At 51.9% G+C, this 25634-nt stretch overlaps 1 protein-coding gene across 3 annotated transcripts; it reads left to right on the forward strand.

Moving 5' to 3' along the window:
- The first annotated feature begins 1748 nt into the window (after nt 1-1748).
- hivep1 (HIVEP zinc finger 1) lies at nt 1749-24102 on the forward strand. 3 transcript variants are annotated; one of them, XM_017440274.3, is made up of 10 exons: nt 1749-1872; nt 2005-2184; nt 2635-2744; nt 14526-14579; nt 15512-21009; nt 21095-21228; nt 21306-21481; nt 22005-22106; nt 22405-22862; nt 22951-24102. In XM_017440274.3, exons 3-10 carry the CDS (start codon nt 2705-2707, stop codon nt 23713-23715), a joined length of 7227 nt encoding a protein of 2408 aa, XP_017295763.1. In that variant the 5' UTR covers nt 1749-1872; nt 2005-2184; nt 2635-2704; the 3' UTR covers nt 23716-24102. The 3 variants fall into 3 exon arrangements, with proteins under 3 accessions (XP_017295763.1, XP_037831689.1, XP_024858311.1); XM_037975761.1 differs by lacking the exon at nt 2005-2184 and having other exon boundaries at nt 1763-1872; XM_025002543.2 differs by lacking the exons at nt 1749-1872; nt 2005-2184; nt 2635-2744 and adding an exon at nt 11680-14291.
- The last annotated feature ends 1532 nt before the right edge of the window (nt 24103-25634 follow it).

A 25634-nucleotide genomic window follows, 5' to 3' on the forward strand; every position in this document is an offset into this window, starting at 1 on the left:
GTCCTCGAGAACCCTGAAGACGAGCATCATGAGGGAGGAGACGGTCGGCGTGTTTCGGTGCACAGGCAGCTGGTCATGTGACACCACAAGATGTCCCGCCCTGAACCCACATCTGTAAAACTGTCACAGCCAATCACGTGTCGGCTAATGTTGATTAGCTGCAGCAGCCATCTTGAATCTAGGTGACTCTAAAATAAATCAGTTCCAGATGATTACTTTCATTAAATCCCTGCGAGACAAGCAGCCAAACTCACGGTCCCTGAAGGAATGCACGTCGCCCGCCACCTTCGTCTGCTCAGAGCTCAGATTATCTGCCGTGACGACTCTCAGCTACCACCACACCAGATCTCCAGGGAGGACCTGAGATCCGTCCAGACTTTCAGACAAACAGCTCAGTTCAGCAGATGTTCAGAAAAGAAAAAGCTTTGTTTTTATTTCCGAGGCTCGCCGACTGTCCGTTAAAATAAGGACTCGTCTCGTTGAACGCTGAAGACACGTTGCTGCTCGAGTTAAGAACATTCTGTTCCTCAGTCGTGTAAATCTGTTTATATCTGATAAATGAAACAGCTGATCAGAGCTGAAGAATCAGGTTATTTGTTAAACACAGATGTACTTTAATTAATTGAAGCTGAGAGGAAGTTTGTTGTTTCAGCTGCTTTAAAACAAACTTTCTGCTAAAACACGGAGCTTAAAGCTTGAAGCTTCAAGCAGATGATGTCACTCATCCATCCGACTCCTCCCTGAAGGTTTCTGAAGGTCGACATGAATTTATTCAGATATGAATCCCTGCTGGTCCTGAACTCACCTGAGTCCCACTCTGCTGTCTGCAGGAAGGCCGGGACCTGAAGACCTGAGTCCTGAAGACCTGAGTCCTGAAGACCTGAGCCCTGAAGACCTGAGCCCTGAAGACCTGACACCTGAAGACCTGACACCTGAAGAGGACTCGGCTGAGTCAGAACAGGTGAGACTCTACCTGTCGGAGTGGGAAGTGAAGCCGGTTCAGTTTCAGAATTTTTACAGGAAACTGAACTTTCCCTCCATCAACGAGCCTTTCAGACGTTACTCAGCGCTCTGTTAGCAAAATATCTCCCCAACTGATTCACTCTGAGTCATACTGATTCAAGATGGCTGCCACAGCAAACTGAGTGTGGTAGTCGCTGAGCTTTCCTTTCATTATGAATGGGTTTCACATTTTAAGTACTTTTAACTTTATTAGACTATTTTAAATTTGATCTTTTTCTTTTCAAAGTTATTTTTTCATCTTTTTATTACAAAATTAACTTAAAGGTTATTTATTTATTTCTGGGTTAAAGTTGAGAAAGAGTCAGTATTTAGTTTTTATTTGAAACTCTTGAAGTGTTTTGTTCGGGATCACTGAGGGAGTTCTGGACCGGTCCGAGGCTCCGGTTCGGCCCCGGTTCGGCCCCTCCCGGCACCGCGGGCACCGCCCCGGAACCGGGCCCGGCTGAGGGGCCCCTGCTGCGGGCTGCAGCCGGGGGAAGCCCGCTCGGTGGCGGCGGAGGGGAACAACGTGACCCGACAACAAGGAACCTCCGGGAGAACCGAGGAGAGGCTGAGGGGGGGCCGGCAGGGAGGCTCCCGACGCGCGGCGCGTGCTCCGGCGCGGGCCCGGCCGTCGGGAACCCCCCCCGCTGCCGCGCGGAGCCCCGCCCGCTGTCTGAGGGGCGGAGACGGGACCCCCGCTGACGTCAGAGGGCCTGCGTGTTTCCTGCAATAGAAAGTGAGACAGAAGGTGAAGAACCGAGCTGACCCCCCCACGGTGGCACGAGAACTCTGAGGGCCGCCTGTCCGCGTGCAGCCCCGCGCGCGCTGCTCGGTCCGGTTCTGCTTCTGGACTCCGGACAGCTGCGGGTGAGTCCCGCGCGCGTTCCCGTGGTTTTGGTGTTTGTGCGCGCGTGCGTGCTGGAGGTTTTAGTCGGATCCGGTCCCGGTCGGGCTGTTTGCAGAGAGAGGGGTTTTCCCTGACTCCTCCCTCTCCTACAGGGCGTTCACGTGTTGCAACAGCCTCGGCTCTGCCCGCGCAGGCGGCTCGGCTCGGCTCGGCTCGGCTCGGCTCGGCTCGGCTCGGTTCTAACGTCAGGCTCCGCAGGTGTGAGCTCCACCTGGTCAGGACGCAGCGTTCCCTCCAAAACAGGCGGAGTGTCTGCCCGCAGACTGCTGCAGGTGAGCCTGTGCACGCGCGTGTGTTTTCTGTGGAGGTGATGTCATTCCTCCAGCAGCTGAAGCTCCAGCCAGTTGTAGGAAATGTTATGCAACAGCGGAGAGGGGAGACAAAGAGGGTCCTGCTGCATCAGGAGGGAGGAGGTGATGCTGCAGGTTCTGAGGCTCTGCAGCTGCTTCTGCTGATCCCAGATCTGCTGAGGCTTTTCTTCTCACACAGAAGAGGAGGACGAGCTGGAAGTTCGGCAGGAAGGTTTGTGGCCGCCTCGCGCCGCAGCTCGCCATCTGCAGGAGAACTCCATCAGCCTCCCGCATATCAATCAGACGAGCCGTCCTCCAGCTGGAGAGCAGATTTAGGAGACGGGTTCTGTGGATTCGGGTTTTCGGGGACACCTGTTAGAGAGATGAACTCGGAACAGATCCTCATTCATGTCTCTGTTTGGTTTCCTGCAGATGCACCCAGGAGGCGGCTCGCCGCGAGGTTAGAGGCAGACAAGATGCAGCTGTGAGCCGAGGCGGAAAGATGCCACGCACCAAGCAGAACCACCCCAGGAACCTCAAAGGTGAGTCCGGTTCCCGGCGGAAGAACGTGGCTGTGAGACGCTCAGATCCGTTCGGTTCTAAAGTTCAGTCCAGACTTCTCTGCAGTCCTGTAAACGGGTCCGGATCAGCGGTTCTCCAGACTTTCAGAGGTTTTCTTGTAGCTGAACGTTTTCAGACGGATGTTTTGACCTCATTCAGACACAAAATGGCTCCTGAACTAAACCGGAGTCGTCGCCGCAGACGGTAACAGGTTCTGGTCTCACAGAGACGCTTGAATCTGAAGTCATGAGAACGTCACGGTGTGTTGATGAGGTCATTTCTGAACCGTTTCTCTGCTCAAACTTACAAATAAGTTCAGAAACGAGAGGAAACATGTCCGACATGAAGTCTGAGGATCTCAAACCTGAGACAAATAAGATCTTTGACTGCAGAACAGGAACATTATTAAACTGTCCTGACTTTAAATCTGAAGTAATTAATGTCAGCAGATTAAAACTCTGACTTTAACTCAAACGGGCAAAAACAAATTCAAAATGGCCGACCTTGGTGAGGAAAACAGTCAGTCCTGTAATCTGGAAACTGGAGCCCAGCTTTAAAGGAAAATGTCTTCCAGGGGCTCCTAAAACAAACTTCCTGTGTGGAAAACCTGAACAGATACGTGTGTGTGGCTTCATGTTTGTGGTTGACCTCTGACCTTTGAGCAGACGACGGTTGAGCGTGTTTGAAGTCGGGCCGGAGTTTCTCCTGGAGGAACCGAGAAAAGGAAGAAAAAACGTTTGATCTGAGCTCAGCTGTCGTATTTTAATGAAAACACGGAGAACTTATTCTCTAAAACAGGATCGACTCGGCTGCTTCTGCAGACTTTGTGCCATTAAAACCAGAAACGGTGCGTTAACTTTAGGTTTTTGTTTTTGTTTTCAGAAACACAAACTTTCCTCTCGTGTCTGTGAATGCTTCGTGGTGCGTTCAGGTGCAGGTTACCGTGGCAACCTGAGCTGTTTATTAACCATCTGATTCAGGAGAAACTTCAGCAGTTGGTCCACCGCGGCGGCCATGTTGGATGTTTGTTTTTTGTGTTTGGATCTTTCCGTGCGGCAGGAAACCCCACAGTGTGTGTGTGTGTGTGTGTGTGTGTGTGTGTGTGTGTGACTCAGGCAGCATATTGAAGCCGTCCCGCGGCGTGAACGCAGAGCGCCGCCTGGCCTGACGGATGTCGTGTTACGCTGTGAACTGGCAGCAGACGGTGGCGGTTCACAGATCGGGGAGTCGGTGGCGCTGCGTGCTGGGTGTGAAAACGTGCAGCCGTCGATCCGCTCAGCGTCTGTTTGTGGAGCCGGGAAATGCTTTGTTGTTTTCATTTAACAACAAATGATTCAGAGACGAGCAGAAACAGCTTCAGGAGCTGAAGTGTTGAAAGAGTCGGTGTCAGCCTCGCCGTCCCGCGTTCTGTGGGGAGAACCCGGCTCGCTTCCTCATCTGTCACTTATGACCCGGTTCGTGGTCTCTCCTCTGAGGAAGTTTTCTCCCGCAAACAGGAAGTGCTGATCACATGATCGCGGCCTGCTGCAGAGAAGGTGGTTTTCCTGAAAGCCTTCAGAAACCCCTGCAGCCGTCACGAGGCGGTTTGAGGTTCTGATGAAACCCGACGGGTTCTGAAAGCAGCCTGAAATCTGCTGCAGAACAATCCTGATGTCAGAACAACAACTAGACTTAGATAATTAATTTTATCCACAGCAGAACGCAGGAAACATGTCAAATATTGAACATTTTAAGGAAAATTCTGCTGGCAGCAGCACATCTGTAAGAAGGTCAGAAACATCTGGAGGAGCTTTTCTAACATCTGGAGGTAAAGATGGGCAGAGGTTCTCCAGGCTGACAGGAACTGTCTGAGAACAGAGGAACACTTTCAGAATAAAGCTCATCGACAGAAACCTCTGAGGTCAAAGGTCAAGGCTGGTTCTGGTTCTGTTCGGCTCAGGAACACTTCCACAGATGCTGCTTAAAGCTCTATCAGGCAAAGAAGAAGCCAGATGTGAACAGATGTGTCTCCTCTGGACCAAAGAGGAGAACTGTTCTGAGGTCAGCCTGCCTCTCTGATGGTATGGGGGTGCATTAGTGCCTCCCATCCAGGACTGTTGAACAGACAGAATGGGCAGACCTCTGATGAGGGAAACATCTGGAACATCTTTACAGAGACGAGCTGCTGCCATCAGATTAAAGATGATCTGATTTTTCTTTCCTACAGATCTGTGATTCTCTCCTTCAGGTTGTGTTTGATTAAAGCTGAGGGCTGCAGGATGAGCAGGAAACGAGCGTCTGGCAGGAAGGAGTTTCTGGGGAACCTTTGGGCCGTTCTCAGTTCTGCGTGGAACTCCTGAGCGTGACCCTGTCCTCGCCGTCCGGCGGCAGCAGAAACGGTGACGCAGTTTGTGGTTTGAGACGCAGGAAGTGAGGAACTCCTGACTTTCTGTTTGCTTTGTGGCCCAGCTGGTCTCCAAGCAGCAGAACCGGTGAACCGGTCTGCAGAACATGCAGACGGCCTGTCTGTTCTTTTCAGCTTTCAGGCTTTTAGTTTCAGTGACTCTGACCCGGGAATAAAACTTTATTCTGCCGTGTCACAGCGGGAACACGTTTTAAACCCTGAAGAACTCCGGAGTAAACAAGTTTATAAAACCCTCCTGGTTGTAAACTGAGTGAGTTATTTAGGATCAGCTTCACTCGTGGTGCGTTCAGGATCCTGCTGCTCGTCCCAATGGTGCCTTCATGTTTACTGAGCCGACTGCATTCCTCTGGGCTCCTCGCCGCAGAGAACTGCATGCTGGGTAATAAACGGCAGCGGGAGGAGGGAGGTGTTTCCCTTCGCTCTGATGCTCAGAAATCAGGTTTGAGCTGCTCGTCTTTCACTTCCTGGATGATTTAACTTCAGACCGAAGGTTAAAACTACATCACCCACGACGCATTTGGTTTCAGGAAGCTTTACCTGCTGTGTGTCGACCAAAAGTCTAAATAATAATGAATATTGTTGTCTGGAATCAGACCCGTTTGTCTGATTATTAAACCGATTATTTTATAAAATCTTTTCTGCTTTCAAGAACTCTAACTTGACTTTTAATTTGAAATGTTTAAGTGAAAGAATCAGGAGTTTGTTGCTGTAAAAAATATATTTTTTATCGTTGGAATGAGCTGAATAATCTGCTGAGAGGAAGTTATTTATCTTGTTCATTTAAGGACGCTTATCTCGTTAAATCGACATCATTAGGCTCATTTTCCTGAAGTTAACTCTTGTTTTCTTGATTCTTCCTGTTGGTTTGGAAAACAAAGCTCTGTCCTCGAGTTACCAGCTTATTAAATTTACTTCCTTTAGTTGTGAGAACTTCTCCAAACCAGCAGATAATCTGAACCTCTCAGATGAAGGAGCGGCGCAGAAAGAGTTAACGGCGCTGAAGTTTCGTGTTGTGTCACGCTCAGGCAGCCAAACCAGTGTTTCCGTCCCGTCCCTCAAATTACAGCCTCACACAAAGGGAACTTCTCTCCCTCGGGCAGAGCGGCCCGCGTTTTAGCAACAGTTACTACAACAGACGGGCTGAAACTCGTCCAGGGATGTCGGTTTTTAACTCCGTAACCTCAGGGAAGCTTTCATTTTCAGGGACGGACGAGGAGGGACGGGGAGGGACGAGGAGGGACGAGGAGGGACGGGGACGGACGAGGAGGGACGGGGACGGACGAGGAGGGACGGGGACACCAGCACTTTATGGCAGGAATTTGTTTTGACAGTAATTATCTGTGCAGACAGGAAGGAGCTCTCGTGTTTCGTGAAGCGGTGACGTCCGTCAGACGCGCCGCTGATCGAAGGGAGGTTCCTTCCTCACATCTCGGCCCGGAGGGCAACAAGCAGAACCTCCCTGACATCTGGAAACATCTGCTTTCAGGGAACCCGTTTGTCACGTGGCAGCTGTTTCATCCAGTAATTTATTGACCTACTTTTTAGTCAATAAGTAAACAAACAAAAGTCCAAATATCAGAACATGATCAACCTGATCAGGTTCTAAATCTGACCTGAAGGGAACCAAAACAACAGATGCATCGAGTCGTCAGCAGAACTCAGTGGGTTCCTGGTTGTGGAGGAGTTGTGGCCCACTCTTCTTTGCAGCGTTGCTTCAGCTCTCTGAGGTTCTGGTTCTGGACCGTTCTGCTGTGTTTGGGATCATTGTCCTGTTTGTCACATCTGACTCCAGAATCAGCCCAAACCATCAGCCCTCCACCACCGTGCTGACAGCTGCAGAGCATTCTGGGTAAACATCTGTCCTCTGGTCCGGTTCTGCTTCAGAAGTCTGGGCTGCCATGTTGTTTTTAGAGAGAAGAGGCTTTAACCTTTGACCTTTGACCTGCTGACTGAGGCCTGTAGAGTCTGAGATGGAGCTCATTGCATGGTCTGACCTTCAGGGTGAAGATCAGGGTGGAGCTCATGGGGGTGGAGACTGCAGCCGTGCTAGTGAAACTTGGCGGCGCTGAAAGCAGAGCCATCATGGCTGAAAATGGCTGAACTCAAAGCTCCTGTCTTCCTGTGTTACTTCCTGTGTGACTCGGTTTCGTTCCTTTGTGGTTGTGAGTTTCTCGGCCTCCCTCCTGACCTTTGACCTCTGGCTGTGTGCTGACTCAAACTGTAACACACCTCAGAGCAGAACCTCGGGTGGTTCTAAACCGAAAGTGTTTGGAGACGCAGTGTGGATGGTGTTTTGATTCTCCAACCGGCGGATAAAACCCTGACCTTTGACCTCTGTGCGTCTGACTGTTCAGTGGAATCGTGACGGGCTCAGACGGGTCGAGGTAAATTGGACCTAACGAGGGTTTTCGGACCTCTCACCTCCACAGGTGAGCTCCTCTGAGGAGCCACTTCCTGGAAAATGGGAGGTAAGCGCCGGAGCGGCGCGGGGCGGTCGGATCCGGTTCTGCTGGCGTCAGCGCCGAGGAGGAAGGGTCCAACAGAACTCCAGGAAAAGGTCCGGTTTTTATGATCTGGAGGAAAAAGTGATGACAGCTGGAAGAGAAACGATTTAAAAAGCTTCGCGGAAAAGTCCTGAAATTAGGAAGAGGCAGCTGGGAAGCCTGAAGAGTGTGTGTGAGAGCGTGCACGTGTGTGTGTGTGTGAGCGTGCACGTGCGTGCGTGTGTGTGTGTGTGTGTGTGTGTGGGCACGCAGAGCTGGCATTGCTTAATGGTTAACACAAGTGAAGCCAGATCTGGGGGTTGCCAGGGAAACAGAGCTGTGGGTCTGCAGGTGCTGCAGCCAGAACCGAGGGAGAACCGAGCCGGAGGGGAGAACCGAAAGACAGAACTAACATGAGCTGAACAGCAGCTAAAACAGCCAAACGTGCCGAGACTCAGAGTTTTAATCTAAGAGAACCAAACAAACAAACAAACAAATGCTGTTTAACAGACAGACAGGATTCACTTCCTGTCGGGTTTTCACGGCGCCGGGCGGCGAATTACCGTCCACGCTGGAACGCACCACCTAAAATGGCCGCCAAACACAAGTTACCATAAATAAGAGGGAAATATGAAACACACAGGAACAACCTCAGGTCTGTGTCCAGAAAACTAATTTAACGATCAACCTGGGTCCAGATAAGACTTCATTTAGGGTCCAGATCTGGACCACGGTCCGCCATTTGGGAACCCTAACACAGGTGGCGCGACGCCGCTTGATTTGGGAGGAGTTTATGTTAGAAAGAGGTTTGTTTGTTTGTTTGTTTACAAACAGCTGAGCTTGTTTGTTTGTTGACGCAGCGGAGCTGCAGGTCGATGAGCGCGGCGGCGGCGGTCTCATGTAGGTTAGCAGCTAATCTCCGGTCTGTGGGAATTAAAGAGCTGAGCTGTTTTTAGACCTTCATCCTGCTCGGTGGAGCAGGGAGGGTTTTCCCTGGTTGGAGGAAGGATTAGACACCAGGAGGAGGAGGAGGAGGAGGAGGAGGGGAGCTGCAGTGACGAAGGACAAAGCAGGCAGAGCTCAGACGCAGCTGTGTGAGGAGACGGACGGACGGAAGCTCGGGAATGTTTGCGGTCGCTGTGGGTCGGGAATGCCAGGTGTTTCCCTGTGAGCGTGTCTGAGCCCGGTTCTCCTCCTCTTCCTCACATCAGGTAGGGCAGCCTCGTCTTCGTGCTTCGGCTCTGATCCTCGCCTGAAGTCGTCGGGTTCCTCCGGTTCTGATGGGTTTGGAAGAAGTTCTGCTCCCGTCGTTCCTGAACTTGTTGCTCCTTGTCTGTTTGATGCTCCTGCAGGTCCAGAACTCGTCTTCCTCCTCCTCCTCTTCCTCAGGTCTGAGTCTGACCCACCTGCAGCTTCATCACTTCCTGCTGCAGCATCACGGCTCAGAATGGAAAAACAAACTTCTTTGTTTTAAAACAAGAGCTGCAGTTTATTCCTAAAGATGAATGATTGGATCATAAATCCTGAGATGAAAACAAAACTCTCCTACAGACTGATAAATAATTATCATCTGTTTATGATTCTGATGTCAGGGAAACAGAGCTGAGGAGGAGGAGGAGGATGAAGACAGCAAGGATTGCTGTTCTCGCCGCCGTTATGTAACGTTACTTCCTGCGGAGAGGAGGTGGAGGTGGGCGGCTTCAGAATCAGATGCAGCAACAAAAACCAACCTGAGCATGAAGCTGAGTGACAGAAACCAGCAGAACCACCGAGTTCCTGAAGGTCCAGCTTCAAAGAACTGATCCTCAACCAGACCTCCGCAGCTGTTGGTCAGGACTGCTGGTTCAGGCGGGTCAGCAGGTCCGACACGGGTCTGACACGGGTCCATCACAGGTCCTCACCTGGTCAGACTCACCTGAAGTTCTGCTGGAAGAAACCTAAAGGTCTTTTAATTTGACGAGGCCAAGGTCTGTCAACTTCCTGTTAGTGATCATGATCGACTGCAGCTGGAAATAAACAAAAATCTAAACGAGGGGAAGGTCAGAGAGACTCGGTGAAGTTTCATCCTGGACCTGGTTCTGGTTCTGTTTGTTTCTGGTCCTGATCCGGTTCCGTTTCTGGCCCGGTTTCAGACAGCAGCTGTTCAGAGGTCGTGTTTGGCAGTTTGCAAACTGGCGGGATCGTGGCGTGGAGTCTGATGGCGGGATCGTGGCGTGGAGTCTGATGGCGGGATCGTGGCGTGGAGCGTCCACGCTGCAGTCTGATGGCGGTCGGTTCGTCTCTCAGGTGGTTTCTTCCTGCAGACCCGTACTGCTGCGTCTCTCCCGTTCTTCTCCACCCAAATGGCGCTCCGGACTTTCTTCTTCTTCTTCCTTCTGTTTAACGAAGCGAAGAGACGAAACGCACATCGAGGCGAGCGGCTCAGCCGTGACGTGTGGCTCATTGCTCCGTTTAATCTGTTAGAAATATCTGAACTCTGTGATCGTTCCTTCATGACTGATGGGTAGTTTGGGTCAACAAGACACAAAATGGCTGCCAAGGCCAATACAGAAATGAATAAAAGATGTTGAGCTGTTTGTTGTGGTGGTAGCTCTGAGGGCTGATGATCTCATCCTGATTCAAGATGGCCGCCACAGCCAGGAATGTTTCTTTTCTTTTAGTCGCTTTTTTAAACAGTGACCAAATAAAATAAATCATCAACAGATGATCTGATTTACAGATTCTGAGCAGAAAGATGAAGTTTTAGGAGATGAACTGATGAAGTTTAAGGAGATGAACTGATGAAGTTTTAGGAGATGAACTGATGAAGTTTTAGGAGATGAACTGATGAAGTTTTAGGAGATGAACTGATGAAGTTTTAGGAGATGAACTGATGAAGTTTTAGGAGATGAACTGATGAAGTTTTAGGAGATGAACTGATGAAGTTTTAGGAGATGAACTGATGAAGTTTTAGGAGATGAACTGATGAAGTTTTAGGAGATGAACTGATGAAGTTTTAGGAGATGAACTGATGAACGGCTGCAGTTTGATCAGAGCTGAACAGGAAACTGTTGGATGGTTTCACTTCAGGCTGACGTGTCGTCGTACGTTTCAGTTCCCCGACAGGAAGCTTGTTTATCTGTGCTCAGGCGTGCTAACCATGCTAATGATGCTAACGATGCTAAACAAACGTCTAAATAAAGCTTCAGGAAGTCAGGATGACCCTCAGACCGGCTTTAATGCTGAAGACAAACAGCTTCTGTTTGTTTTTATTTGTTGTTTTCATCTGAAGCAGTTTGGATTTTAATGTCCACCGTCTTCCTCCTCCTCCTCCTCCTCCCTGCTGAAGGAGGGGGGAGGGGGAGGGGGGAGGATCCCCTGGAGGTGCCGAGCTGGTTTCAGTGACGTCGCTGGGCGGTTCTGTTCAGCCGGGCCCTGCCCCCTCCCTTCACCCTGGGCCTTACAGGAATTCCCCTCCTCGTCACTTGATTCTGAGAAAAACACAGGCTCCGCCTCCTCCCCTGTAAGCCCCACCCCCCACAGGCACAGCTGATAGGCAGGAAACTTGTGTTGACACACACACGCAGAGTTTCCAAACAAAAGGAGTCGTGTTTGTCAGAGGAGGAAGTGGATGTTCTGTCCTGCACGTTCTGATCCGGACTCCTTGGTTCTGTGTGTGTTCTGACCCAGTTCTGACCCGGTTCTACTGAGACTTTTCCTCCCTGAGGTGTTGGACCGAACAAAGACAGGAAGCAGGCGGCGTGCTGTCACTCAGAGCCGGATGGATCCTCTCTGCTGCTTTCTGTAGCTGGTTCTGAGAGGACGGGGGGCTGGTTTGGGTCCGGCGGGTCGTGCAGCAGAACTTTATCCGTCAGAACACCTCTGCTTCGATCTTTAACGTGAAGCTTTGTGCATCGGGAGGCGAGCGGAGGAGACGAGTCTCTTCATGTCGGAGCTGAGAGCTGCAGCCGCCGGGTCAGAACCGGATGAAACTGGACCGTCTTCCAGGAGGCGAAAGTAAAGCTGTAAGTTTCTGCTTTTATTGGTGGTGTGTTATTGGGACGAGGCTACTTCCTGGTGAATCTGATGGTTGCCTGGCAACGACTTCCAGCTTCAAACAAAACAAATGAAGTCCGACTGAAATCGGCTGCAGAGGATCTGAAGCCGTCTTCACGCTAACGGCTGGAGACTCCAGACTTCCTGTAACCCCCCTGCCCCCCCGGTGACAGACCGCCTCTGACTGACACCTCCAGGTCGGACAAATCTAACCCAAAAAGTCTGCCTGCAGAGGTCATTTAATGCTGGAGTCCAGTTGGAGCAGATTTGGACCAGTTGTTTGTTTTATTTTGAAATGTGATTCACCTCAGACATTTGGGTTTTTATCTCCAGACATTTCCTAAATTAATCCAGGTCTCGTTCAGTTCTCTTCAGATGAGGCTCCTGAAATAATCAGAGCAGGCTGCTTTCTCTGTGTCTGCTTCAAGCAGCATCTGCTTCCATCTGCACACTTCCTGTTTATCTTTAATTAGGCAGAAATCTGAGTGGATCACAGCTGCAGGGATCCCTGTGTCAGCTGGATCCGGACTCAGGGTCCGGACTCGGGCTCGTCCCCTCAGAAACAGCCTCTTAGTTGCCTCAAAGACGGTACTTTTGAAACGCCACCGCTGTGTCTCATCTCAGCTACAACCTGCGGGCGGCGGCGGCGGCGGCGTGTAAACTTCACCCTCAGGTGTGGCGTTGAGGTCAGAGCCAACCTGGACCATCAGGGTTTGTTGATCGTTGTTCTCCGTCAGCAGGCTAACTGCTATCAGCTAATTCAGCCAACGTTACTGAGAAACCAATCCTGCAGCGTTTCATGCACGAGTCAGCCATGTTGGATTTAGAGGGCGGGGCTTGGCGGGGCTCTCTCTGACTTTAGGGGCGTTCCTGTTGCTCCACGCCGTGTTTCCTGTTTCCTGTTTCTGCAGCAGTAAACCTAAGCTGCCACAGCTACAGCGCCGCCTACAGGCGCGGCGTGGTTACTGCAGTGTTTTGGGTTGTTTTTAATGTAGAAACAATGTCGGGTTCATGAGGATGTTCTCAGAAACGACGGATGAAGAGAAAGTTTTCCTCTCGAGACGCTGATGGAACAAAAAGCTTCAAGGTTTTTATTCCTTTAGTAAAAAAAAGAAATCATCTGATTTCAGAGGAAAGCAGCGACTCTCTGCTACCGCCCCTGATATCTCTGTAAACTGACGGCGGCTCCTCTGCAGGTTTCTGGTTGCTGCTCCTCCGGAGTGCCCACGCAGCTTCCTGCGGGGGCAGCAGCTCGCTCTGAGACGAGCTGATCAATATTTCAGCTGCCGGCTGGCTGCCTGTGTGCAGCTTCCTCCCCTCCTCGTCTTCGTCTCATGCTCAGAGGTGACAGAGGCGTAAACCTGCCTCTTCTTCTCTCGATGCATCATTAAAAGCAGGAAGCTGCAGCTTTGATTCAACATGCTGAACACGCCGTCCTCCCCACGCTCTCAGATTTAATGTCTGAAAAATCCTCCAGATAAACAACATGAAGCTACAGGAGATCAGGAAAAGACCCTCTCCCAGGGTCAAAGGTCAGGGAGGGGAAACTTCCTGTTTGGGGTTATTTTGTTGGTGTTTCGGACCTGCAGAGGCTTCCCCTCAGCGGGTCATGAGTCTCAGAAAGGACGGGTGGCGGAGGGTTCTGCTCATCATGTAAACAAACCCTGCTGGCAGGAAGCCTCTGTTTTGCAGCACAGGGGCGGGGCCGGCGTTATGTAATGGTTGGCGTGTGATGCAGATGGAGGAGGGTGTGCCTGTAGTAACACACACACACACACACACGATGACATAATCCACTGACCTCCTCCTCGAGAGTTTCCTGGCACGGTGCTGGGAATCTGGGAATCACAGCAGAACTTCTTGGTCCAGCTTCTGTTTGTTTCTGCAGAGAACAGATCTGTGCAAAAGTCTTAATCCAGTCCTGCTCTTCGTCTTTGGGCTTCAGAGCTTTTCCTGTTTCAGTCGTTCCTCGTTCGGACCGGTCCTTTAAACTGCCTGATTGTGATTCATGGATGAACTAAGAGAACATTCCTTCAGAGCCGTTTGGTAGTCTGAACACGTTAGAAGATTTTATTTCTTTTTATTTTGGTTTTTTTTTTGGCCTCAATGATCTGTTTATCAACATCCTTCTCCATATAAATGTCAGTTTGTTAGGATCTTATTAATCAGAGAGGTTATATGTGTGTGTTTGTTTGTTCTGGTTGTTTTTAGACCCACTGTGGTCCCTGTAAGCTGTAATCTGCTGACAGAAACAAGTCAGGACTGGATTTTTACTCACTGATTATTTGTTTTAATTTCTCTTATATTGTGTCTGTTAGCTAACTAAGCTCATCTAAGGACCGCTCTACATGTCTTCATCACATTAATAATGTAGTTCAGATGTCTGGATGTTAGCTGACGGCTGTTTGGAGCTCAAACTGAGCCGAGGTTGTTCCAACGAATCTGAACCTCCTGAAAACTCCTCCTGAACTCGGAGACAAACCGAGGTTGTGTCGACAGCAACAGACAGCTGGTCAGAAACATCTGGTCCCTTTCCTGAAGCTGGATCCAAAGAGCTGCTCTGACAGGAGACAGTTGGATGAACGGTTGGATGAAGTGTCTCTCAGGTTTTGGATCTTTTTCTTCCTCATTAATTATTCCAACCAAAACGCCGGATGAAGACTTTTAGTTTAAACCCGGCTCAGTTTCTGTTTGCAGCAGAGTCCAGAAACAGGCTCCTCACCTGTTCACACACACACCTGTGCTGCAGCCCCTCCCTCCTCAGGTGGTTGTGGAGGAGCTTCGTCCCGCTGCAGCAGCATCATCATCGTCTCTGACTCGTTTCTGTTTTTGTGTTGCAGATAAAATCGAAGAGGCTCAGAAGGAGCTGAAGGAGCCCAAAGCTTCTCAGAAAGGTAGGACAGTTTTCATCACCTGTCTCATTTCTGTCAGCACTTCAGAAACATGACTCTGCAGTTTGACCTCCTGCTCGTCGTGGCGGAGTCTGAGCTCCTTCAGGGCAGGTGGATGAAGCTCAGGGGCAGCTGGGACTGGGAAGAATTAAAGCTAATAATAATGGAACAAACTCTCCTGGTTTAGATGATTTATCAGGACTGATTTCACTTTCAGAAACAATAAGTTTTAATCATGACGTGTTCAGGGTTTAATGTTTGCTGCTGCTGCTAGTAGAAGCGTGAAGCTGACTGATGGATCGGGTTGAACCTCGTCTGTGAGGCGGCAGGAGAACCGGACGTTTATTAACTGAAGGTTCAGGTCCTGAGGAGGAGCGGCTCCTGGCTGTTATTTTAGTCCCGGGTCTGAAAGCCTCTCTGTGAGGACAGATTAACTTCTGCAGGGAACAGACGTTCCTTAACCTAATTACTCTGGGAGAACTCTGACCTCATCTTGGGAAACACCAGCAGGAGCCAGGAAACTGTGACGAGGCGCTGCGGATATTACACAACGCCTCCTCAGAGCGGGCCAGAAGGAAACTGTCCTCAGATCAGCTGCTCGGCGAGGAACAGGAGACAAAACAAACTGTTCAGTTCTTCACTCAAAATGTTTATTTAAAGAAAGAAAAGTTTGGTTTTAGATCAAATCCTGTGAATGTTTCAGGTCAACCGGGCCCAGCTCCTGACCCAACAGAACTCTGTGGGTTGTAGAGGAGTTGTGGCCCACTCTTCTCCCGCTCTCGGACTGGACCGTAATGACTGCAGCTAATATCTGTTAATAAAACTCACCGAGTTCAGTAATTATTAGATAAAATGCTTTAATTAGAATCAATTTTATTCACGTCTGTTCAGTCCTATCAGAATAAAATTAATTATGTTTTGATTCGTCTCCTCAGGCGTTTCTGACAGCAGTCAGCGGGCCGCGGACAGCTTAAAGGGCCTGAAGAGGAAGAAGTTTGTTGCAGAAAATCAGCTGAAGAAAATCCCCAAATCTCCGGTGAAGAAGCCTCTGCAGACTAAACTGCAGGACTCTTCCTCCAACAGTCCCTCCCAGGATCCTTCGAAGGAAGATCCTCAGCATGTCCAGGCAGCCGCAGCATCCCCCAATGAGGGCTCCCGCTCTCCGGATGCTGACGGGCTGAAGCAGGAGGATTCATCTTCTGGACCCCATGAGGAGAACTCTCAGGGTCCAGCTGAGGAAGAGAGTAAGAGCCCAGAACGCAGCTTTGAGGGGGACCCTTACCAAAGCAGTGCTGCTCTCGACATCCTTCTGAAGGCCATGGAGCCGGACTTCAGCACGCTGACGGAGAAGAAGCACTCCTCTCAGGCTGCGGCCGTCAGTAAACCAGCTGCAGCTCTCTGCGTCCAGCCCAGCAGGGAGGTCCCGGCCGTCAGCATCAACATGCAGACCCAACCCTCCCACATGCAGACGTATTACATCGACAAACAGGGGAATTTCATCGGCATCGCGGCGGCGCTGCAGGGAAACATGCAGGCCACACAGGGTACCTCTCCATCTTCGGCGCCGCAGTTCCTGCCCGTTGCTTCGCATCCAGAAAAGTCCAGTTTGCACCTGAACTTTAACGCTGGACCTTCAGCACCGTCGGGATCCAACACTTTGCCCCAAAGCCAACCACCAGTCGTGCACACATGCCAGTCCCTGTCTGCCAGCATTCCCAGCACCGTTCAGGTCCCGGTTACACCGGGCAGCAACCAGGTACAGATGACCACGGTCATGAACTTTGGTGCTGACCAGGTCTCCAAGGACCAAAAGGCCAAAAAGCCAGGGAAGTACGTGTGTGAATACTGCAGCCGGGCGTGTGCGAAACCCAGCGTGCTGCTCAAACACATCAGGTCCCACACCGGAGAACGGCCGTATCCCTGCGTCACCTGCGGCTTCTCCTTCAAAACCAAGAGCAACCTGTACAAGCACAAGAAGTCCCACGCTCACGCCATAAAGCTGGGGCTCATCGCACGCTCTGAGTCTGGAGGGGGGTCGCTGTCTCAAGAATCGGACAGGGCTGCTGGTACACATTCAGAGGCTGAGGACAGCGGTGACAGCGACGAGGAAGGGAGTGCCGCCGACTTGGATCCCGACTCCTCACAGAGCAGCACAGCAGCTCCCTCTGAAAACAGAAGTGCAGGTACGGCCCTCACAGAGACGGACTCTGTCAAGTCCTCCCCGGGCCGAAGGGCCCACGAGCCAAAAGCCCCGGCTGCTCTTCCAAAGGTTGTCGTGTATCCAGTTAACGTATCACCGCTGAGGGCAGACAGTCCAAGAGTTACAGGTGCTGCGCCGGAACAAGCTGCTGCCCAGAGGCAGCGGGACTTCCAGACTGCCAACCTGAGACAAAACAACATGGTGCTGTCCTCTCTGAAGGAGGTGGACGACACCAATCCCTCACTGGACACTGTGAGTGAGGACGAAGACCAGCAGTGCAAGTCTCCTCTGCTGGGTGGACATGCTCAGCTTCAGCGGCAACAAGCCACAGACTGCTCTCAGCAGCAGCAGCCCAAGTGTCTGCTCAGTCCTCGCAGTTTGGGGAGCACAGATTCGGGCTACTTCTCTCGCTCCGAAAGCGCTGATCAGGCCATGAGCCCCCCGAGTCCCTTTGTAAAGATAACTCCGCCGGTAGATGCTGATAACGTCAAGAGCATTCCTCCCAGCGTCACTCCTGTGGTTGCAGCAGTCATGCATGTAGCAGCTGAGCAAAGGACATGTCCAGCAGAGAAACAAATGCGACCGCCGCTGGAGGCCAGCGCCCGCTCTTTGGAAGAGCACATTTCAAAGCTGATATCTGATAATGAGGCGGTGGTGGACAACAAGCAGCTGGACAGCGTTAAGCCACGGAGGACATCTCTCTCCAGGAGAGGCAGTATAGACTCCCCGAAGTCGTACATATTCAAAGACTCGTTTCAGTTTGACCTCAAACCGATGGGGAGGCGGTCGAGTTCGAGCTCAGACATCCCAAAGTCCCCGTTTACCCCGACAGACAAGTCGAAGCCCGTGTTTCTGCTCTCTGTCCCTGCTCAGTACCCCCCCATGGACTGCCTGCCAATAACACGGAGCAACTCGATGCCCAGCACCCCCGGACACTCGGCTCTACCCCTCAATGTTCCTCCTATGCCCCACCCTCTGAGGGTTTGTCAGTCATTCGATGAGAAGATTGGCTCCTTGAATGATGAAGTATTCTCATCGGCGCCGCCAACTCCAAACCCTGCCATACATTCTCGCACTCTGGTCAGACAAGTGGCGGTGGAGGACTTCTCTACGAGCGAGGGGCACGGCCTCCCCACGGTGCGCTCCATGGACGAGGGCCACCATGGTCCGAGCAGCGCTGCCGAGCAGGTGCAGAGGAGTAAATCGTTTGAACACAGCCAAGACAGAAACAAGAAACCTCAGCAAAACAAAGGCACCATGTACGAGTGTGAAACCTGCCGGAACCGGTACAGAAAGTGGGAGAACTTTGAAGCTCACAAGAAGTTCTACTGTTCTGAGCTGCGTGCTCCTAAGAATAGGCCGGTGGCTGTGAAAGAAGCTGACCAGGAGGTGTTTCATGTCAGTGTACAGCAGCCTGTCATTCCAAGATCAACATCTGGATCAGGCATCCTGGACCAGCAGTCATCAATCAGGAAAAGGAGGAAAATGAAAAGTGTTGGCGACGAGGACGACCAGTCTCCAACGGACACCATTCCACCATGTTCGGTCAGCTTCGAGTCCCCGATCGCGCCACCAAGCAGGACTTTTCCTCAGCATGCTCTGTTAGTAGACATCCAGCCCAAAAACAACCAGTCAAAGCTGCCCCAGATCCAACTTGTTGCACGAGGAATGAACACTGCCGATTCCAGGCTGTCCCCGATACGGGAGACTCAGATCAGCAGCTCAGTGAAGAAAGACCTGCAGAGGCAGGGCAGCGGGACGTCTGTGATCAGACACACCAACTCCCTCAGCAGACCCAACTCGTTTGAGACAGATTCCATTGACAGAGTGTCTCCTGCTGATTGCACAGAGAAGACTTCCTTAAACACACCCAACACAGATGGACCAGCAGGCAGGACAGACACGTACCACGAAAAAATATCCCAACCCACCGGCGCCGAGTACGGAAAACAAAGGAATGAGCAAAGCAGCGACAGCACGGTCAGTGCGAACTCCACTCCTGTCCATCAGTCCCGTCTCGTTCGTCAAAGCAACATTCAGGTTCCTGAGATCCTGGTCACGGAGGACTCGGACAGGGAGCATGAGACGCAGACGGCCGAGCCAGCAGACAAGCCTGTAGACCAGTTCAGCTGGCCTCAGAGAAGCGAGAGTCTGTCAAAGTTACCCGCAGAGAAACTGCCTCCCAAAAAGAAAAGGATTCGGCTGGCTCAGATGGACCACTCCTCTGGCGAGTCCAGCTTTGAGTCCAGCCTCTCCCGCAGCCTCAGCAGGGACAGCAGTCTCTCTCGTTGTTCCAGCATCTCAGCTTCCTTCGACCGAGACGAGCCATCCCGGTCTGAGAGTCCATCCAGAGAAGGTCCTGCTAAAATCCCAGACCCTCAGAGTCTTCCAGCGAGCTTTAACACCCTGGGAGTGCCTGGACTGATGAGGCGCGCTGCATCGGAGCAGATCACCTGTACGCAGCCCTCCGTGGAGATTTCTTCTGATTACCGCAGCAAGTCCTTCGACTGTGGCAACGTGTCTCCCAGCAGACCTCTGTCCCCCATCGGTCAACCAAAGACCGGGCAAGTCTCCCAGGTGCCATTAATTGAGAGGAGGCGGGGCCCGTTGGTTCGGCAGATGTCTTTAAAGATCGGCCCAGAGAGTCAGCAGCCGGTTCGTAAAGCTGTGGTTCCTTCAGATAAACCTCCCGTCACCAACGTCAGCTCCTTCACTCAGAACAGATCCCAGCAGATTTACATCGCCAACAGGTGCCCCATAGCTCAGCCCGTCAAACCGCACGGGGCGGAACCGCCGCTGCTAAAGAACGAGCAAATGGTGCAGAGCATCAATCTGGGGAGTCCAACTCAGCAGCCTCCTGTCCACGGTCTTCCACACCCCTGGCATCAGACAACAAGGGTTCAGGTTTGCCAAAAGACTCAACAGCCACTCAGCCAGATCTCAGTTTCTCGTGAGAATGCCAAAAACAAACCAGGGGAGTCAGACGAAAACGGTTTTGTGCCCAAATACCAAATGCAGTGTCCTCTGAAACGCAGCCAAACGTTCTCCTTCTCCTGCACGCAGGGAGCTCAGATAGCTTTGCCAATATTAACGATTCCAATCGCCAACCCCATTCAGAACCTCTTTGTTGCCAATCAGCAGCCCTCCAACATGAAGACCCAGACTGTTGTTTTGTCGGGTGACCAGCAGCACGATCAGAGCCAATCAGGTGCTGTTCCTCTGCCACAGATCCTCATCACTCATGAGCAGATGCATAAAAACAGTCTGCCGTCCTCTCACGGCGTGGAGGCCGAGGCTCCGGCTCCGGCTCCGGCGGTGAGGAAAGACCGCCCTCATTATGCAGCAGAGCAGGTTCCTTCTTTCTGCACTCAGAAACTGGCCTCGGTGACGCTCTGCCCCCATCAGGAACCCACTGCTTCCAGTAAGCGCATGCTGTCCCCGGCCAACAGTTTGGACATTTACATGGAGAAGCACCAGAAACGGGCCAAAGACGAGCACGGCGTGGCCTGTCTGACAGATGGACGCTCCCTCGGTTACCTCAACTCAAAGATGTCTGAGGTGACGCGGCAGCGGAAGCTCATGCTTGTCAGGCAGGTCTGCACCACGGAGCCGGCGGACAGTCCCATAGAGACAGAGGCTCCGCCTCTGCCGGACGTCAAAACTGACTCGGAGAAGGACTCGGAGGCCACAGACGATGTGAAGCCCATGTCCCCCGATGGTTCTGGGCCGGAGAAAGAGACCCGAACAGTTCTTCAGGAGAAGGCGGGTCCGGTCCTGAACCCTGCAGCTGGAGGTCTGGAGGCCAACAACACGCTGAAGCCTCAGGAGAAAACCGAGGAGCAGAGGTGGACCCCAACCAAATCCCTGATCCGGCCTTCCAGTTTCCACGTCAGCCAGGCCAAACTGACCCCCTCCGTGTCTGTGGTGAACACCAAAGACACCCACCGCCTGTCCTTCCCCAGCCTGAAGACCACCACCACCTTCACCTGGTGTTTCCTGCTGAAGAGGAAGCCTCTTCATGTGCCGCAGACCGACATGAAGACCTCAGCGTACACGGTGTGGACAGTCAGCCCCAACAACCCCAACCCCCTGGGTCTGCCCACCAAGGTGGTCATGTCTCTGTTCGACTCCAAGCAAGGCTCCAAGAAGATCCACTACACCTCCGCCATCAGGACCAGCGACAAGTCTGACATCTTGTCCTACTCTGGCAAACTGAAGGATGTCATGCCCAAGGTGACTGTTGCCAGACTTTAAACACGTTGTTGCCTCGTTTCTTAAATTAGATCCATAAATCCATCAATGTTTCCTCTTCCTGCAGCTTCCGATAACCCCGAGGTCCAGATCGCCTCAAACCAGAGGCAAACTGCAAACAGAAGCTCAGACCAGCAACGACTCAGACAAAGACGCGACGCCTTCAGCCGAGCCGCGGAGAGTCAAAATATTTGATGGCGGGTAAGATCCAGCAGTTCGTTCTGCCATGAAGTCGTTACATCAGTGGAGTTTTTATCCTCATCTGCTTCCTCCCGCAGGTTCAAATCCAACGAGGAGTACGTGTACGTGCGAGGCCGGGGCCGAGGGAAGTACATCTGCGAGGAGTGCGGGATCCGCTGCAAGAAGCCCAGCATGCTGCGCAAACACATCCGAACGCACTCCGACGTTCGGCCGTACCACTGCGTCCACTGCAACTTCTCCTTCAAGACCAAAGGTCAGAGGTCAAACCTCACAGCAACCGTTTTTAATGTTTAAGATGTGGAGCCTGAATCAGTGTTACTCTAATAATTGGCTGATCTCATGAACCCACATTTTATTCACAATAGAACATCTGGAGGAGCTTTTAGTAACTAATTATCAGCAGGTCGGTGAGATAAAAACATGTTTACTTTGTTCCACTGTGAATAAAAAAAGGTTTAAGAGATTTGCAAATAACAGCATTCTGTTTTTCTTTACATTTTACACCTGAATGTGTAAACGGTCCAATCAGAGGCCTGTTATTACGATTCCCCTCCTACAGAACAACTTTCAGTCATTTATGATGTTAGAACTCCACCCAGAAACCCAGTAAATGTAAAACTGTTGGGCTGTAATCTGACGGGATGATTCACCGTTCTTTTATTGAACTCGCCTTCCCACGCCACGCTGCAGAACAGAACTCGGTGTCAGCGGCCCACGTTCGTTTAAAAATGTCTTCATCGGTTACTCACCCTTACGTAAAGTCCTTCTGTCTGCAGGGAACCTCACCAAGCACATGAAGTCCAAGGCCCACAGCAAGAAGTGCCTGGAGATGGGGGTTCCCGAGGGCCTGGTGGAGGACCAGGACGCAGAGGACTCAGGTACGCTGCGCTCCCGCTCTGTCGCTGTCGGGATCAATAGTTTTGCTTCAGTCTAATTAAAAACGTCTTCCTCTGTTAACTCGGAGGGCGTGTGGGCGGCGGGCACCGAGTTCAGAAAAGAGGAAATTGCTGCGTCTAATTTTAGAAAGTGAGCGAGAAGCTGCCTGAAAGTGTTTCTGTGGTCCGGGTTTGTTTTTCCTGCTCTGCCCAAGATGGAGCTCAGGGGGCGGCGAGCGGCACGAACCGTGACATCGTTTATTGTGATGAGTCGGTGTCTTACCTGATCTGTCTCCTGCAGGAGACCACAGTCAGCTCAGCAGCGTGGACCGGCAGGACTCCGACGGCGACGACTCGGACGGTCCTGATGATGAGGAGAATGACGATGAGGAAGAGGAGGACAGCCAGGCGGAGTCCGGCCTGTCCACCAACCCGTCGGTGTCCGCCAGTCCGCAGCACGTCTCCTCCAAGGAGTCCGACGTCCCACCGAGTGCGCTGCTCGCCCAGATGTCCATCAGCTCGCTGTCCCTCCTCCCGTCCCGGCCTCCTGACCCTGTCCCCTCAGACTCTGTCCCCGCAGTGAGCCCCATGTCCCGCCGCAGTCCAGCCCCCCTCCCCACCTCCGACTCCTACACCGACTCCGAGTCGGTCCACATGATGAGCCCTGTGTCTCCCTGCAGGCAGATGTCCATCGACTACCCGGACTTCGACGGTCCCCTTAGCCCCCCAGTGTCAAACAGGAGCTCCAAGTTAGTCCAGGTGAGACCCCTTTGTGTCCCCTCCGCCCTTGAAGTCCTGTTCCTGGACTGACCTGACCTCTGACCCAACTCTGTTTCTGTTTCCACAGGAAGGTCCTGCTGCTCCTGCAGGGACCCCTGAGTCCAGCACCCCAGTGGACCGCAGCACTCAGACCTCCTCCTACCTGCCCCCCCCACAGGAAGCCACGCCTGCTGCCGAGGCGCACCTGTTCAGTCACCTGCCGCTGCACTCCCAGCAGCCGACCCGCTCCCCCTACAGCATGGTGCCAGTCGGCGGGATCCAGCTGGTTCCTGCCGGGCTCGCCACCTTTGTCCCGATCCAGGCCGGCCCCGTCCAGCTCACCATCCCAGCCATGGGCGTGATCCACCGGAACACGAGCCCATTGCCGCCGCCCAGCACGCCGCCGCAGCAGGACGGCCTGCAGGCCCAGGAGCCCACGAGCAGCGTTCTGCCCTGCTTCCCTCTGGAGACCCTGAACCTGATGGGTCTGACCAACACGGGGCTGCTGCCCCCCCAGGGCCTCACGCTCAACGCTGCCGTCGGCCTCCAGGTGCTGGCCGCCAGTCCCACCTCCCAGAGCGGACCGCAGATCCCAGGTCTGCAGATCGTCAACATCGCGCTGCCGGCCCTCATCCCGTCCCTCAGCCCCCTGTCCACCCTCAGTCCTCTGCTGGGCTCCCCGACGCCGCAGCCGGAGGAGGAGCGACGGACGCCCCCCCAGCAGCATTCAGCAGCAGCTCCACGGACGAACGAGCCCACAGCGCCGCCGCCAGCGAGCAGCTGGCAGACGGCGCTCGGCGACGATAACGAGGCGTCGAGCGACGATGAAGACCGGCTCATCATCGCCACCTGAGCAGCTCTTCTTCTTCTTCTTCTTTTTTTTTAAATTCTCGTCACTTTGTAAAAACTGAAAACACTTTTCAGGGGTTTGTGTTTTGAGCGAATCACCTGTGGAAGCACAGAGATCGTTACGTGCAATCATTTCGTCTGTAAATGTTGTAAAGACGATTGTGCCTTTTTGAAGTTTGCTGTAAATAATTCAGTGGTTGTTTGTGATGAAAACCCGGAGGAAACGTCTCGTAGAAATATAAATGTCGTTTTGTGTTTGTACATTTCTATGGCTGATGGGGCAGCGTTTGTTGTGTTCAGTTATTTATTCGGATCCATCACAGGTTTGTGCGTTACAGTAGCTTTCCTTGCTGTATCAATATTCAGTAAACATTTGTTTATGAAGCTTTCAGACGTGTTGCTGCATCTTATTGCTGCTCAGAGAATCCGATCATCGGTTCTGATGAAGATCATGACTGGAAACATGTGGACACGCAGCCTCAGACACAGCAACTAATCTAATCTTTAAAAAAATCAAACCTAAAGGTCAGTGGAACAACTAGAAACTAAAGTGATAAAAATCAGTCGGGTTTGAGTTTTGGTTCAACAGAATTATTTAAGACTGAAACTCAGGTGTCCTCAGGCTGCCTGTTTAAAGGGGGACAGGTAGTCACAGGGCTGTTTGGGATCAGGGTGTGTACCACACTGAACAAGGGGGACAGGAAGCTGAGGACAGAGTTGTCTCAGGAGCAGCAGGTAATAACTAGAAAACCGTCTCCAAGCAGCTGGATGTCCCTGAGACTACAGAAGGTCCACAGGACTGGAGACAACCTCCCTGGACGTGTCCACAAGAGGACAACTGAGGAGGACACCAAACCGTAAAGAGAAGAAGCTTCTGGGAAAATGTCCTCTGGAGCTTTTTGTCAACAAGTCCCATCAGCTCTGTGTCCACAGACCCAAACCAGAACCAGAGACTAGAACCCTGAACCTCCAGGGGGACGTGGAGGAGGCCCGGTTCTGTTCTGGGTCCAATGAAACCTCAAGACTATCAAGGCTTCCTGGAGCCAGATGTCTCAGTCTCAGCTCATGTGTCCACCAGGATAAAGACCCAAAACACCAAGAACGAGTCAGAACCAAATATTGGACCGTTCTGAAGAGGCCACCTGAGCCCTGATCTGAATCCTGCTGAACATCTGGAGGAGGAGCTGAAACATCTGGAGAAGGAAGCCTTCAGACCGGGGACAGGTGTGGACAGGTGCAGAGGACTCAGCGGTACAGAAGTCCCCTGACTGCTGATCGACTCAAAGGTTGGACAGGACATTAAGTTAAGGAACCATCTTTGTGTTTTTGTTGGTTTTAGTCTTTTTTTCAGGTTATTTCTGACCTTTGTGTGTTTTTCCTTCTTTAATAAAACAACACAAACACCTGTGTAACAGGTAGCAGTTTCAGAGTTTCAGTCTTTTTAAGCAAACGTAGTAAACTGACAGCTCAGAACTAAACCCTTCAACATTTACGGAACAAAGTGTCCAATATAATAAACGACAGCAGTCCTGAGACGAGCTCCAGGTCAACATTTATCTGCCGACGAAGCTAAAGGCTAAAGGCAGGCAGAAGGGAGAAGAAGACCAAATAACCCCGCGGACAGCGAGAGAAGCAGCGAACTCACCGGTGACGGACGGTTCTCCAGGACGCTCCAGCAGAACATTTCAAATCAACGAGCAGGAAGGATTTCCTCAGGCAACCTTCAGAGACAGAGACAGAGACAGAGACAGGTCAGTGGGTCTCTGAATACAACAACATTTCTCCTGGAAATATGAGTTTAATGTAAATTTGTCATGAAATAAAAACAACATCTAAACATCGGACCGCTCAGGAAGGAGACGGTTCTGTTCCTGAGCTGAAAGACTCCTCCGAGACACGAGTCCACGAGCTGAAAGACTCCTC

Source organism: Kryptolebias marmoratus, linkage group LG5 (genome assembly GCF_001649575.2).
Source record: "Kryptolebias marmoratus isolate JLee-2015 linkage group LG5, ASM164957v2, whole genome shotgun sequence".
Taxonomy (NCBI): Eukaryota; Metazoa; Chordata; class Actinopteri; order Cyprinodontiformes; family Rivulidae; genus Kryptolebias; species Kryptolebias marmoratus.